At 46.8% G+C, this 14,391-nt stretch overlaps 1 protein-coding gene across 8 annotated transcripts in view; it reads right to left on the reverse strand.

The window, feature by feature from the left end:
- The window catches only part of LOC112257197 (mitogen-activated protein kinase kinase kinase kinase 5), a 130,429-nt gene that overhangs the window by 115,853 nt on the left and 185 nt on the right, over positions 1–14,391 (reverse strand). For 6 of the 8 annotated variants that reach the window (XM_042325150.1, XM_042325149.1, XM_042325148.1 and 3 more), the window contains exons 1-2: positions 13,998–14,346; positions 13,295–13,602 (exon numbers count right to left, since the gene is read on the reverse strand). In XM_042325150.1, coding sequence (XP_042181084.1) covers positions 13,295–13,402 — 108 coding nt within the window. In that variant the 5' untranslated portion in view covers positions 13,403–13,602; positions 13,998–14,346. Of the gene's footprint in view, positions 1–13,294; positions 13,603–13,874; positions 14,347–14,391 lie in introns of those variants that run through there. The other 2 variants (XM_042325145.1, XM_042325144.1) reach the window with 2 other exon arrangements.

Genomic DNA, 14,391 nt, shown 5'->3' on the forward strand with positions numbered 1-14,391 from the left:
ACTGTGTCTGGGTTGGAACTGTGTCTGGGTTGGAACTGTGTCTGGGACTGTGTCTGGGGTGGGACTGTGTCTGGGACTGTGTCTGGGGCGGGACTGTGTCTGGGACTGTGTCTGGGTTGGAACTGTGTCTGGGACTGTGTCTGGGGTGGAACTGTATCTGGGACTGTGTCTGGGGTGGAACTGTGTCTGGGGTGGGACTGTGTCTGGGGTGGGGCTGTGTCTGGGGTGGGACTGTGTCTGGGGTGGGACTGTGTCTGGGGTGGGACTGTGTCTGGGTTGGGACTGTGTCTGGGTTGGAACTGTGTCTGGGTTGGAACTGTGTCTGGGTTGGAACTGTGTCTGGGACTGTGTCTGGGGTGGAACTGTGTCTGGGGTGGGACTGTGTCTGGGTTGGGACTGTGTCTGGGTTGGAACTGTGTCTGGGGTGGAACTGTGTCTGGGACTGTGTCTGGGGTGGGACTGTGTCTGGGACTGTATCTGGGGTGGAACTGTGTCTGGGGTGGAACTGTGTCTGGGACTGTGTCTGGGACTGTGTCTGGGGTGGTACTGTGTCTGGGACTGTGTCTGGGGTGGAACTGTGTCTGGGACTGTGTCTGGGGTGGAACTGTGTCTGGAACTGTGTCTGGGACTGTGTCTGGGACTGTGTCTGGGGTGGGACTGTGTCTGGGGTGGGACTGTGTCTGGGGTGGGACTGGGACTGTGTCCGGGGTGGGACTGTGTCTGGGACTGTGTCTGGGGTCGGACTGGGACTGTGTCTGGGGTGGAACTGTGTCTGGGACTGTGTCGGGACTGTGTCTGGGGTGGGACTGTGTCTGGGACTGTGTCTGGGGCGGGACTGTGTCTGGGACTGTGTCTGGGGCGGGACTGTGTCTGGGACTGTGTCTGGGGCGGGACTGTGTCTGGGACTGTGTCTGGGGCGGGACTGTGTCTGGGACTGTGTCTGGGGCGGGACTGTGTCTGGGACTGTGTCTGGGACGGGACTGTGTCTGGGGTGTAACTGTTTCTGGGACTGTGTCTGGGGTGGGACTGTGTCTGGGGTGGGACTGTGTCTGGGTTGGGACTGTGTCTGGGTTGGGACTGTGTCTGGGTTGGGACTGTGTCTGGGTTGGGACTGTGTCTGGGGTGGAACTGTGTCTGGGACTGTGTCTGGGGTGGAACTGTGTCTGGGTTGGAACTGTGTCTGGGGTGGGACTGTGTCTGGGGTGGGACTGTGTCTGGGTTGGGACTGTGTCTGGGGTGGGACTGTGTCTGGGGTGGAACTGTGTCTGGGACTGTGTCTGGGGTGGAACTGTGTCTGGGGTTGGAACTGTGTCTGGGGTGGGACTGTGTCTGGGGTGGGACTGTGTCTGGGGTGGGACTGTGTCTGGGGCGGGACTGTGTCTGGGGTGTAACTGTTTCTGGGACTGTGTCTGGGGTGTAACTGTTTCTGGGACTGTGTCTGGGGTGTAACTGTGTCTGGGACTGTGTCTGGGATGGGACTGTGTCTGGGGTGGAACTGTGTCTGGGGTGGAACTGTGTCTGGGGTGGAACTGTGTCTGGGGTGGAACTGTGTCTGGGTTGGAACTGTGTCTGGGTTGGAACTGTGTCTGGGTTGGAACTGTGTCTGGGTTGGAACTGTGTCTGGGACTGTGTCTGGGGTGGAACTGTATCTGGGACTGTGTCTGGGGTGGAACTGTGTCTGGGGTGGGACTGTGTCTGGGGTGGGACTGTGTCTGGGGTGGGACTGTGTCTGGGTTGGGACTGTGTCTGGGTTGGGACTGTGTCTGGGTTGGAACTGTGTCTGGGTTGGAACTGTGTCTGGGTTGGAACTGTGTCTGGGTTGGAACTGTGTCTGGGTTGGAACTGTGTCTGGGGTGGAACGGTGTCTGGGGTGGGACTGTGTCTGGGGTGGAACTGTGTCTGGGTTGGAACTGTGTCTGGGGTGGAACTGTGTCTGGGACTGTGTCTGGGGTGGGACTGTGTCTGGGACTGTATCTGGGGTGGAACTGTGTCTGGGGTGGAACTGTGTCTGGGGTGGTACTGTGTCTGGGGTGGTACTGTGTCTGGGACTGTGTCTGGGGTGGAACTGTGTCTGGGACTGTGTCTGGGGTGGAACTGTGTCTGGAACTGTGTCTGGGGTGGAACTGTGTCTGGGACTGTGTCTGGGACTGTGTCTGGGGTGGGACTGTGTCTGGGGTGGGACTGTGTCTGGGGTGGGACTGTGTCTGGGGTGGGACTGGGACTGTGTCCGGGGTGGGACTGTGTCTGGGACTGTGTCCGGGGTGGGACTGGGACTGTGTCCGGGGTGGGACTGTGTCTGGGACTGTGTCTGGGGTGGGACTGGGACTGTGTCCGGGGTGGGACTGTCTCTGGGACTGTGTCTGGGGTGGGACTGGGACTGTGTCCGGGGTGGGACTGTGTCTGAGACTGTGTCTGGGGTGGGACTGGGACTGTGTCTGGGGTGGGACTGTGTCTGGAACTGTGTCTGGGGTGGGACTGTGTCTGGGACTGTGACTGGGGTGGGACTGTGTCTGGGGTGGGACTGTGTCTGGGGTGGGACTGCCAGAGATCAGAAATAGAGTGTCATTTAGGACTCGGCCCAGGGATTGTGTGTTCATGGCTCTCCCTGAGAGAATACCAGGGCACTGCATTCCACCAGCAGCCTGCCTCGGCCGCCTGTGTCTGTGGTGGGAGTGGCCTGCCAAAGATTGCTTCGTGAGGCAAGGGTTCGACAGACAGGCTGCTTCGACTGGATCAAATTGGTAGCCTAGTCATCCATAGCAAATGGATACAAAAAAAATAAACAAAACATGAACACAACTGTCTGTGATCCTGACTTGGACCTTGGAGACAGACAGGGAAGTGTCTACTTAGTTATACTCCAAATCAAATCACATTTTATTGGTTACACACACAGAAATATTTAGCAGATATTATAAGAGTGTAGTGAAATTCAATCCAATTCCCCGAGACATTCAAAATGTGTTGTTGCTTTATGTGAACACACATAGGCTTTATGTGAACACACATAGGCTTTATGTGAACACACATAGGCTTTATGTGAACACACATAGGCTTTATGTGAACACACATAGGCTTTATGTGAACACACATAGGCTTTATGTGAACACACATACACAGGGACTTGGGAGCGTCCCAGAAATCTGCCAGGACAAATGGGGGAAATTGAAGCTGGATCGTCTGTCGCTCTTCCCTTCCCCTGGTAATGGTAATCCATCTAACTTTCACCACACCTTACATCAGACAGAGGTAGGCTGTAACAGCGCAATGCTTTATCACATAGTTACTACGGGGTTGCAGATGCTGTCCACAGTGGGGGGGGGGGAAACTAAAATAACTCCTCTCATTTTTCACGAGGTTGTAAGTTTTTCTTTTGACAGCGAGTGCGTTCAAATATGTGAAGATAGTCTGCTATTCAGAGTCAATGTTACTATTCAGAGAGCCAATGTTACTATTCAGAGAGTCAATGTTACTATTCAGAGAGTCAATGTTACTATTCAGAGAGTCAATGTTGCTATTCAGAGTCAATGTTACTATTCAGAGAGCCAATGTTGCTATTCAGAGTCAATGTTACTATTCAGAGAGCCAATGTTGCTATTCAGAGTCAATGTTACTATTCAGAGAGCCAATGTTGCTATTCAGAGTCAATGTTACTATTCAGAGAGCCAATGTTACTATTCAGAGAGTCAATGTTACTATTCAGAGAGTCAATGTTACTATTCAGAGTCAATGTTACTATTCAGAGTCAATGTTACTATTCAGAGAGTCAATGTTACTATTCAGAGTCAATGTTACTATTCAGAGTCAATGTTACTATTCAGAGTCAATGTTACTATTCAGAGTCAATGTTGCTATTCAGAGTCAATGTTACTATTCAGAGTCAATGTTGCTATTCAGAGAGCCAATGTTGCTATTCAGAGCCAATGTTGCTATTCAGAGTCAATGTTGCTATTCAGAGTCAATGTTACTATTCAGAGTCAATGTTACTATTCAGAGTCAATGTTACTATTCAGAGTCAATGTTACTATTCAGAGTCAATGTTGCTATTCAGAGTCAATGTTGCTATTCAGAGTCAATGTTACTATTCAGAGAGCCAATGTTGCTATTCAGAGTCAATGTTACTATTCAGAGAGCCAATGTTGCTATTCAGAGTCAATGTTGCTATTCAGAGTCAATGTTACTATTCAGAGAGCCAATGTTGCTATTCAGAGTCAATGTTACTATTCAGAGAGCCAATGTTGCTATTCAGAGTCAATGTTACTATTCAGAGTCAATGTTGCTATTCAGAGTCAATGTTACTATTCAGAGAGTCAATGTTGCTATTCAGAGTCAATGTTGCTATTCAGAGTCAATGTTGCTATTCAGAGTCAATGTTGCTATTCAGAGTCAATGTTACTATTCAGAGTCAATGTTACTATTCAGAGAGCCAATTTTGCTATTCAGAGTCAATGTTGCTATTCAGAGAGCCAATGTTGCTATTCAGAGAGCCAATGTTACTATTCAGAGAGCCAATGTTACTATTCAGAGAGCCAATGTTACTATTCAGAGAGCCAATGTTGCTATTCAGAGAGCCAATGTTGCTATTCAGAGAGCCAATGTTGCTATTCAGAGAGCCAATGTTGCTATTCAGAGTCAATGTTACTATTCAGAGAGCCAATGTTGCTATTCAGAGTCAATGTTACTATTCAGAGTCAATGTTGCTATTCAGAGAGCCAATGTTACTATTCAGAGTCAATGTTGCTATTCAGAGAGCCAATGTTACTATTCAGAGTCAATGTTGCTATTCAGAGAGCCAATGTTACTATTCAGAGTCAATGTTACTATTCAGAGAGTCAATGTTACTATTCAGAGAGCCAATGTTACTATTCAGAGTCAATGTTACTATTCAGAGAGCCAATGTTACTATTCAGAGTCAATGTTACTATTCAGAGTCAATGTTACTATTCAGAGAGACAATGTTACGAGGCAGGTAACTCCTTCACAGTTAAAGCAGGGTACCGTTTCATCGGATTCCTCCTTCACAGTAAAAGCAGGGTACCGTTTCATCGGATTCCTCCTTCACAGTTAAAGCAGGGTACCGTTTCATCGGATTCCTCCTTCACAGTTAAAGCAGGGTACCGTTTCATTCGGATTCCTCCTTCACAGTTAAAGCAGGGTACCGTTTCATCGGATTCCTCCTTCACAGTTAAAGCAGGGTACCGTTTCAATGTTCCTCCTTCACAGTTAAAGCAGGGTACCGTTTCATGGATTCCTCCTTCACAGTTAAAGCAGGGTACCGTTTCATCGGATTCCTCCTTCACAGTTAAAGCAGGGTACCGTTTCGCCGGATTCCTCCTTCACAGTTAAAGCAGGGTACCGTTTCTATTCGGATTCCTCCTTCACAGTAAAAGCAGGGTACCGTTTCATTCGGATTCCTCCTTCACAGTTAAAGCAGGGTACCGTTTCATCGGATTCCTCCTTCACAGTTAAAGCAGGGTACCGTTTCATTCGGATTCCTCCTTCACAGTTAAAGCAGGGTACCGTTTCATCGGATTCCTCCTTCACAGTTAAAGCTAGGGTACCGTTTCAGAGAGCCGGATTCCTCCTTCACAGTTAAAGCAGGGTACCGTTTCGCCGGATTCCTCCTTCACAGTTAAAGCAGGGTACCGTTTCAATGTTCCTCCTTCACAGTAAAAGCAGGGTACCGTTTCATCGGATTCCTCCTTCACAGTTAAAGCAGGGTACCGTTTCATCGGATTCCTCCTTCACAGTTAAAGCAGGGTACCGTTTCATCGGATTCCTCCTTCACAGTTAAAGCAGGGTACCGTTTCATCGGATTCCTCCTTCACAGTTAAAGCAGGGTACCGTTTCATCGGATTCCTCCTTCACAGTTAAAGCAGGGTACCGTTTCATCGGATTCCTCCTTCACAGTTAAAGCAGGGTACCGTTTCATCGGATTCCTCCTTCACAGTTAAAGCAGGGTACCGTTTCATCGGATTCCTCCTTCACAGTTAAAGCAGGGTACCGTTTCGTCGGATTCCTCCTTCACAGTTAAAGCAGGGTACCGTTTCATCGGATTCCTCCTTCACAGATGAACAACTTGGCAATGTTCTAACCACTTCAACACATGAAAAACCATCAAACATCCTACATGGCTGAAGCTGGCCCATAAAGGAGGCTATACATCCTACATGACTGAAGCTGGCCCATAAAGGAGGCTATACATTTTACATGACTGAAGCTGGCCCATAAAGGAGGCTATACAGCCTACATGACTGAAGCTGGCCCATAAAGGAGGCTATACATCCTACATGACTGAAGCTGGCCCATAAAGGAGGCTATACATCCTACATGACTGAAGCTGGCCCATAAAGGGGGCTATATATCCTACATGACTGAAGCTGGCCCATAAAGGAGGCTATACATCCTACATGGCTGAAGCTGGCCCATAAAGGAGGCTATACATCCTACATGACTGAAGCTGGCCCATAAAGGAGGCTATACATCCTACATGACTGAAGCTGGCCCATAAAGGAGGCTATACAGCCTACATGACTGAAGCTGGCCCATAAAGGAGGCTATACACACTACATGACTGAAGCTGGCCCATAAAGGGGGCTATACATCCTACATGACTGAAGCTGGCCCATAAAGGAGGCTATACATCCTACATGACTGAAGCTGGCCCATAAAGGAGGCTATACAGCCTACATGACTGAAGCTGGCCCATAAAGGGGGCTATATATCCTACATGACTGAAGCTGGCCCATAAAGGAGGCTATACATCCTACATGGCTGAAGCTGGCCCATAAAGGAGGCTATACAGCCTACATGACTGAAGCTGGCCCATAAAGGAGGCTATACACACTACATGACTGAAGCTGGCCCATAAAGGGGGCTATACATCCTACATGACTGAAGCTGGCCCATAAAGGAGGCTATACATCCTACATGACTGAAGCTGGCCCATAAAGGAGGCTATACAGCCTACATGACTGAAGCTGGCCCATAAAGGGGGCTATATATTCTACATGACTGAAGCTGGCCCATAAAGGAGGCTATACATCCTACATGGCTGAAGCTGGCCCATAAAGGAGGCTATACATCCTACATGGCTGAAGCTGGCCCATAAAGGAGGCTATACAGCCTACATGACTGAAGCTGGCCCATAAAGGAGGCTATACAGCCTACATGACTGAAGCTGGCCCATAAAGGAGGCTATACAGCCTACATGACTGAAGCTGGCCCATAAAGGAGGCTATACATCCTACATGACTGAAGCTGGCCATAAAGGAGGCTATACAGCCTACATGACTGAAGCTGGCCCATAAAGGAGGCTATACATCCTACATGACTGAAGCTGGCCCATAAAGGGGGCTCTACATCCTACATGACTGAAGCTGGCCCATAAAGGGGGCTATACAGCCTACATGACTGAAGCTGGCCCATAAAGGAGGCTATACATCCTACATGACTGAAGCTGGGCCATAAAGGAGGCTATACAGCCTACATGACTGAAGCTGGCCCATAAAGGAGGCTATACATCCTACATGACTGAAGCTGGCCCATAAAGGAGGCTATACATCCTACATGACTGAAGCTGGCCCATAAAGGAGGCTATACATCCTACATGACTGAAGCTGGCCCATAAAGGAGGCTATACAGCCTACATGACTGAAGCTGGCCCATAAAGGAGGCTATACAGCCTACATGACTGAAGCTGGCCCATAAAGGAGGCTATACATCCTACATGACTGAAGCTGGCCCATAAAGGGGGGTATACATCACAGTTAAAGCAGGGTACCGCTTTCTACATGACTGAAGCTGGCCCATAAAGGAGGCTATACATCCTACATGACTGAAGCTGGCCCATAAAGGGGGCTATATATTCTACATGACTGAAGCTGGCCCATAAAGGAGGCTATACATCCTACATGACTGAAGCTGGCCCATAAAGGAGGCTATACAGCCTACATGACTGAAGCTGGCCCATAAAGGAGGCTATACATCCTACATGACTGAAGCTGGCCCATAAAGGAGGCTATACATCCTACATGACTGAAGCTGGCCCATAAAGGAGGCTATACATCCTACATGACTGAAGCTGGCCCATAAAGGGGGCTCTACATCCTACATGACTGAAGCTGGCCCATAAAGGGGCTATACAGCCTACATGACTGAAGCTGGCCCATAAAGGAGGCTATACATCCTTCATGACTGAAGCTGGGCCATAAAGGAGGCTATACAGCCTACATGACTGAAGCTGGCCCATAAAGGAGGATATACATCCTACATGACTGAAGCTGGCCCATAAAGGAGGCTATACATCCTACATGACTGAAGCTGGCCCATAAAGGAGGCTATACATCCTACATGACTGAAGCTGGCCCATAAAGGAGGCTATACATCCTACATGACTGAAGCTGGCCCATAAAGGAGGCTATACAGCCTACATGACTGAAGCTGGCCCATAAAGGAGGCTATACATCCTACATGACTGAAGCTGGCCCATAAAGGGGGCTATACATCCTACATGACTGAAGCTGGCCCATAAAGGAGGCTATACATCCTACATGACTGAAGCTGGCCCATAAAGGGGCTATACAGCCTACATGACTGAAGCTGGCCCATAAAGGAGGCTATACATCCTACATGACTGAAGCTGGCCCATAAAGGAGGCTATACATCCTACATGACTGAAGCTGGCCCATAAAGGGGGCTATACACACTACATGACTGAAGCTGGCCCATAAAGGAGGCTATACAGCCTACATGACTGAAGCTGGCCCATAAAGGAGGCTATACATCCTACATGACTGAAGCTGGCCCATAAAGGAGGCTATACATCCTACATGACTGAAGCTGGCCCATAAAGGGGGCAATACATCCTACATGACTGAAGCTGGCCCATAAAGGGGGCTATACATCCTACATGACTGAAGCTGGCCCATAAAGGGGGCTATACATCCTACATAGTAGGCTATATCTCCCAGCTCCTGTATTTGGAACCCAAGACACTAAAGTGATAATGTGGTGGGCAGAAGGTTGACTTAGTAAATGAAAGCCTTGATTGGTAGGTGACTCACCACTCTAAATAAAGCCTTTACAAAATGTCACAAGTCATCTATCTAAAAAAACAAAACAGGCAAAATCAACTTGGAGAGAGGAGGATTACCTGCCCACATACACACATACAACAAAGTGCTTGATAACTAGCCCAGAGGTATACATTTCCCATTGACATTAAGCTGCACAAAGAGTTTAAACAGCTCAAATACGTTATTATGCCATGAAGGCTTAAGCCTGATGAATTCACTGTGTTAAATGAGGCCTCACCTCCTGGTGACACTAGTGACCATATCCCCCCCCGTGCATCCCGCAAAGGCGGAGGTGTTGCTAACATTTACGATAGCAAACTTCAAACGCCAAAAAAACAGTGACGCTCAAAAGACAAAAAACTTCTAGTCATGGAATCTATGCAGCCTACTCAATCACTTTTTATAGCTACTGTTTACAGGCCTCCTGGGCCATATACAGCATTCCTCATTGAGTTCCCTGAATTCCTATCGGACCATGTAGTCATAGCAGATAATATTCAAATTTTTGGTGATTTTAATATTCACATGGAAAAGTCCACAGACCCACTCCAAAAGGCTTTCAGAGCCATCATCGACTCAGTGGGTTTTGTCCAACATGTCTCTGGACCCACTCACTGTCACAGTCATACTCTGGACCTAGTTTTGTCCCATGGAATAAATGTTGTGGATCTTAATGTTTTTCCTCATAATCCTGGACTATCGGATCACCATTTTATTACGTTAGCAATCACAACAAATAATCTGCTCAGACCCCAACCAAGGAGCATCAAAAGTCGTGTTATAAATTCTCAGACAAACCAAAGATTCTTTGATGCCCTTCCAGACTCCCACTGCCAACCCAAGGACATCAGAGGACCAAAAAACAGTTAACCACCTAACTGAGGAACTCAATTTAACCCTGTGCAATACCCTAGATGCAGTTGCACCCCTAAAAACTAAAACAATTTGTCATAAGAAACTAGCTCCCTGGTACACAGAAAATACCCGAGCTCTGAAGCAAGCTTCCAGAAAATTGGAAACGGAAATGGTGCCACACCAAACTGGAAGTCTTCCGACTAGCTTGGAAAGACAGTACCGTGCAGTATCGAAGAGCCCTCACTGCTGCTCGATCATCCTATTTTTCCAACTTAATTGAGGAAAATAAGAACAATACGAAATGTATTTTTGATACTGTCGCAAAGCTAACTAAAAAGCAGCATTCCCCAAGAGAGGATGGCTTTCACTTCAGCAGTAATAAATTCATGAACTTCTTTGAGGAAAAGATCATGATCATTAGAAAGCAAATTTCGGACTCCTCTTTAAATTTGCGTATTCCTCCAAAAGTTCAGTTGTCCTGAGTCTGCACAACTCTGCCAGGACCTAGGATCAAGAGAGACACTCAAGTGTTTTAGTACTATATCCCTTGACACAAGGATAAAATAATATTGGCCTCTAAACCTTCAACCTTCTGTACTCGTGCTCCTAGACCTTAGTGGTGCTTTTGATACCATTGATCACCACATTCTTTTGGAGAGATTGGAAACCCAAATTGGTCTACACGGACAAATTCTGGCCTGGTTTAGATCTTATCTGTCGGAAAGATATCAGTTTGTCTCTGTGAATGGTTTGTCCTCTGACAAATCAACTGTAAATTTCGGTGTTCCTCAAGGTTCCGTTTTAGGACCACTATTGTTCTCACTATATATTTTACCTCTTGGGGATGTCATTCGAAAACATAATGTTAACTTTCACTGCTATGCGGATGACACACAGCTGTACATTTCAATGAAACATGGTGAAGCCCCAAAATTGCCCTCGCTAGCAGCCTGTGTTTCAGACATAAGGAAGTGGATGGCTGCAAACGTTCTACTTTTAAAACTCGGACAAAACAGAGATGCTTGTTCTAGGTCCCAAGAAACAAAGAGATCTTCTGTTGAATCTGACAATTAACCTTAATGGTTGTACAGTCGTCTCAAATAAAACTGAAGGACCTCGGCGTTACTCTGGACCTTGATCTCTCTTTTGACAAACATATCAAGACTGTTTCAAGGACAGCTTTTTTCCATCTACGTAACATTGCAAAAATCAGAAACGTTCTGTCCAAAAATTATGCAGAAAAATGAATCCATGCTTTTGTTACTTCTAGGTTAGACAACTGCAATGCTCTAGTTTCCGGCTACCCAGATAAAGCACTAAATAAACTTCAGTTAGTGCTAAATACAGCTGCTAGAATCCTGACTAGAACCAAAAAAAAAAGATATTACTCCAGTGCTAGCCTCCCTACACTGGCTTCCTGTTAAGGCAAGGGCTGATTTCAAGGTTTTACTGCTAACCTACAAAGCATTACATGGGCTTGCTCCTACCCATCTTTCCGATTTAGTCCTGCCGTACATACCTACACGTACGGTCACAAGACGCAGGCCTCCTAATTGTCCCTAGAATTTCTAAGCAAACAGCTGGAGGCAGGGCTTTCTCCTATAAAGCTCAATTTTTATGGAACGGTCTGCCTACCCATGTGAGAGACACAGACTCGGTCTCAACCTTTAAGTCTTTACTGAAGACTCATCTCTTCAGTGGGTCATATGATTGAGTGTAGTCTGGCCCAGGAGTGGGAAGGTGAACGGAAAGTCACTGGAGCAACGAACAGCCCTTGCTGTCTCTGCCTGGCCGATTCCCCTCTTTCCACTGGGATTCTCTGCCTCTAACCCAGGGGCTGAGTCACTGGCTTACTGGTGCTCTTCCATGCCGCCCCTAGGAGGGGTGCGTCACTTGAGTGGGTTGAGTCACTGACATGATCTTCCTGTCTGGGTTGGCGCCCCTCCTTGGGTTGTGCTGTGGTGGAGATATTTGTGGGCTATACTCTGCCTTGTCTCAGGATGGTAAGTTGGTGGTTGAAGATATCCCTCTAGTGGTGTGGGGGCTGTGCTTTGGCAAAGTGGGTGGGCTTATATCCTGCCTGTTTGGCCCTGTCCGGGGGTATCATCGGATCGGGCCACAGTGTCTCCTGACCCCTCCTGTCTCAGCCTCCAGTATTTATGCTGCAGTAGTTTGTGTTGGGGGGCTAGGGTGAGTCTATTATATCTGGAGTACTTCTCCTGTCTTATCTGGTGTCCTGTGTGAATTTAAGTATGCTCTCTCTAATTCTCTCAGAGGACCTGAGCCCTAGGACCATGCCCCAGGACTACCTGACATGATGATTCCTTGCTGTCCCCAGTCCACCTGGCCATGCTGCTGGCTGCTCCAGTTTATAAATTTGAACATCTTGCCATGTTCTGTTATAATCTCCACCCGAAGAGGACTTTTGAGGTTTTGGCCTTTCTATTTTTCCTAGCTTGCTGTCCCCAGTCCACCTGGCCGTCCTGCTGCTCCAATTTCAACTGTTCTGCCTGTGGCTATGGAACCCTGACCTGTTCACCGGACGTGCTACCTGTCCCAGACCTGCTGTTTTCAACTCTCTAGAGACAGCAGGAGCGGTAGAGGTGCTGACCTGTTGCACCCTCGACAACTACTGTGATTATTATTATTTGACCATGCTGGTCATTTATGAACATTTGAACATCTTGGCCATGTTCTGTTATAATCTCCACCCGGCACAGGCAGAAGAGGACTGGCCACCCCTCATAGCCTGGTTCCTCTCTAGGTTTCGTCCTAGGTTTTGGCCTTTCTAGGGAGTTTTTCCTAGCCACCGTGCTTCTACACCTGCATTGCTTGCTGTTTGGGGTTTTAGGCTGGGTTTTTGTACAGCACTTTGAGATATCAGCTGATGTAAGAAGGGCTATATAAATAAATTTGATTTGAAGATAAGCATTCCCTGTGGTTCCCATTCAACTCCATTCTAAAATGCAAATACCCCTGTAACACAAACTACTATTGGCAAACTGACAACAGCAAAGGTTCTGCCCATTGAATCAAGGTGTTAGTAGACACTAGAGCATACATACAACTATGCATAACTTTTCTCATATCTTGGCCATAAAAGCAAAACACATTGAGAGAGAGAGAGAGAGAGAGAGAGAGAGAGAGAGAGAATTTAACTATGGGCCTGGGGGAGACCAATACAACCTTTACAACTTAATATGAGTCATCTGGCCAGGTTTCAATAGGACTTAGATATGGTATAGGGATCTCGTGTCTTCCAACAGGTGTGGAGCTAGTTTTTGGTAAGACACGGATCTAATATTCAGAAATATGCTTTCAGTTTGAAGGTAAATCGAAAAAATATATATATAAAAAAATACCTTGTATACGTCTCCATATGTGCCGCTCCCAACTCGTTGAATGAGCTCGAAATCCTGCTGTGGGTTTCTTCTTTGGATTTCTCCACTAGGTCTTGAACAGATATCCATGACAGCTATCTAACTGGCTGGAAAAGTTAACACCAAGCTACTCCACTTTACATTTAAACAAGTTGGCTTGTGCAAATACACGTCGGTATATCATTCGGTGAGGAGTTATTAACGTTACGGTTACTTCAAGAGGTGATCATTTGTTTTATTCTCTAAAGCTGCAGAAGTGTTGCTTCCAAGTCTGGCTTCTGGTCCATTTCCTGCCGTTGAGACAAGAGTAGAAAATAATAGTTAATAAACCTCTAGCTAATAGGTAGCTACAAAACAAACCAACACAAACATGATTTCAGAAGTCATTTAAGAAGGCAACAATATTTGATGTATGTCCGGATAAACGTTAGTTTGGGGCAAACTAACTAGTTAGCTACGGAAAAGTTAGCAGAAACTATGGATTGATTATTGACTTTTACCAATATAAATACAATGATTAACCCTCTGTAACGTTAGAGAGTAAGTTAAGTTAACTACTTACACTGTAGCTAGATAATTTAACTAGGTTTTGGTAGTTATCCAAAGCTAACGTTACAGTAGCTAAGTGGTTAGCTGGCTAAACGAAAGTCAAAATCCAAAACAGGAGTTAGATTGGCGAATTTACCATTTATTCCCATTATAAATAAATGACACATACGAAAGAAGGCGTATGTTAAATTTGGCAATATTACGGTGTAAAATGCCTTTCTTCCAAAATATAAATTCAATGTTCCTATTCAGAGAAAGTGTAAACACTTCTTCTGCTGGACAGATCTCTCTCTCTCTCTGTCTGTCTCTCTCTCTCTCTCTCTGTCTGTCTCTCTCTCTCTCTGTCTGTCTCTCTCTCTCTCTCTCTGTCTCTCTCTCTCTCTGTCTGTCTCTCTCTCTCTCTCTCTCTCTCTCTCTCTCTCTGACAACGACAAGCACCGCGTTGAGCTGGAAAAAGACCCGAGCTGCGGTCCTCATGTCCCTCCTGTTGACAACACGACAAGCTACTGACTAACGAGTGAAAAAAAACG

This window comes from Oncorhynchus tshawytscha, linkage group LG08 (genome assembly GCF_018296145.1).
Source record: "Oncorhynchus tshawytscha isolate Ot180627B linkage group LG08, Otsh_v2.0, whole genome shotgun sequence".
Lineage (NCBI taxonomy): Eukaryota > Metazoa > Chordata > Actinopteri > Salmoniformes > Salmonidae > Oncorhynchus > Oncorhynchus tshawytscha.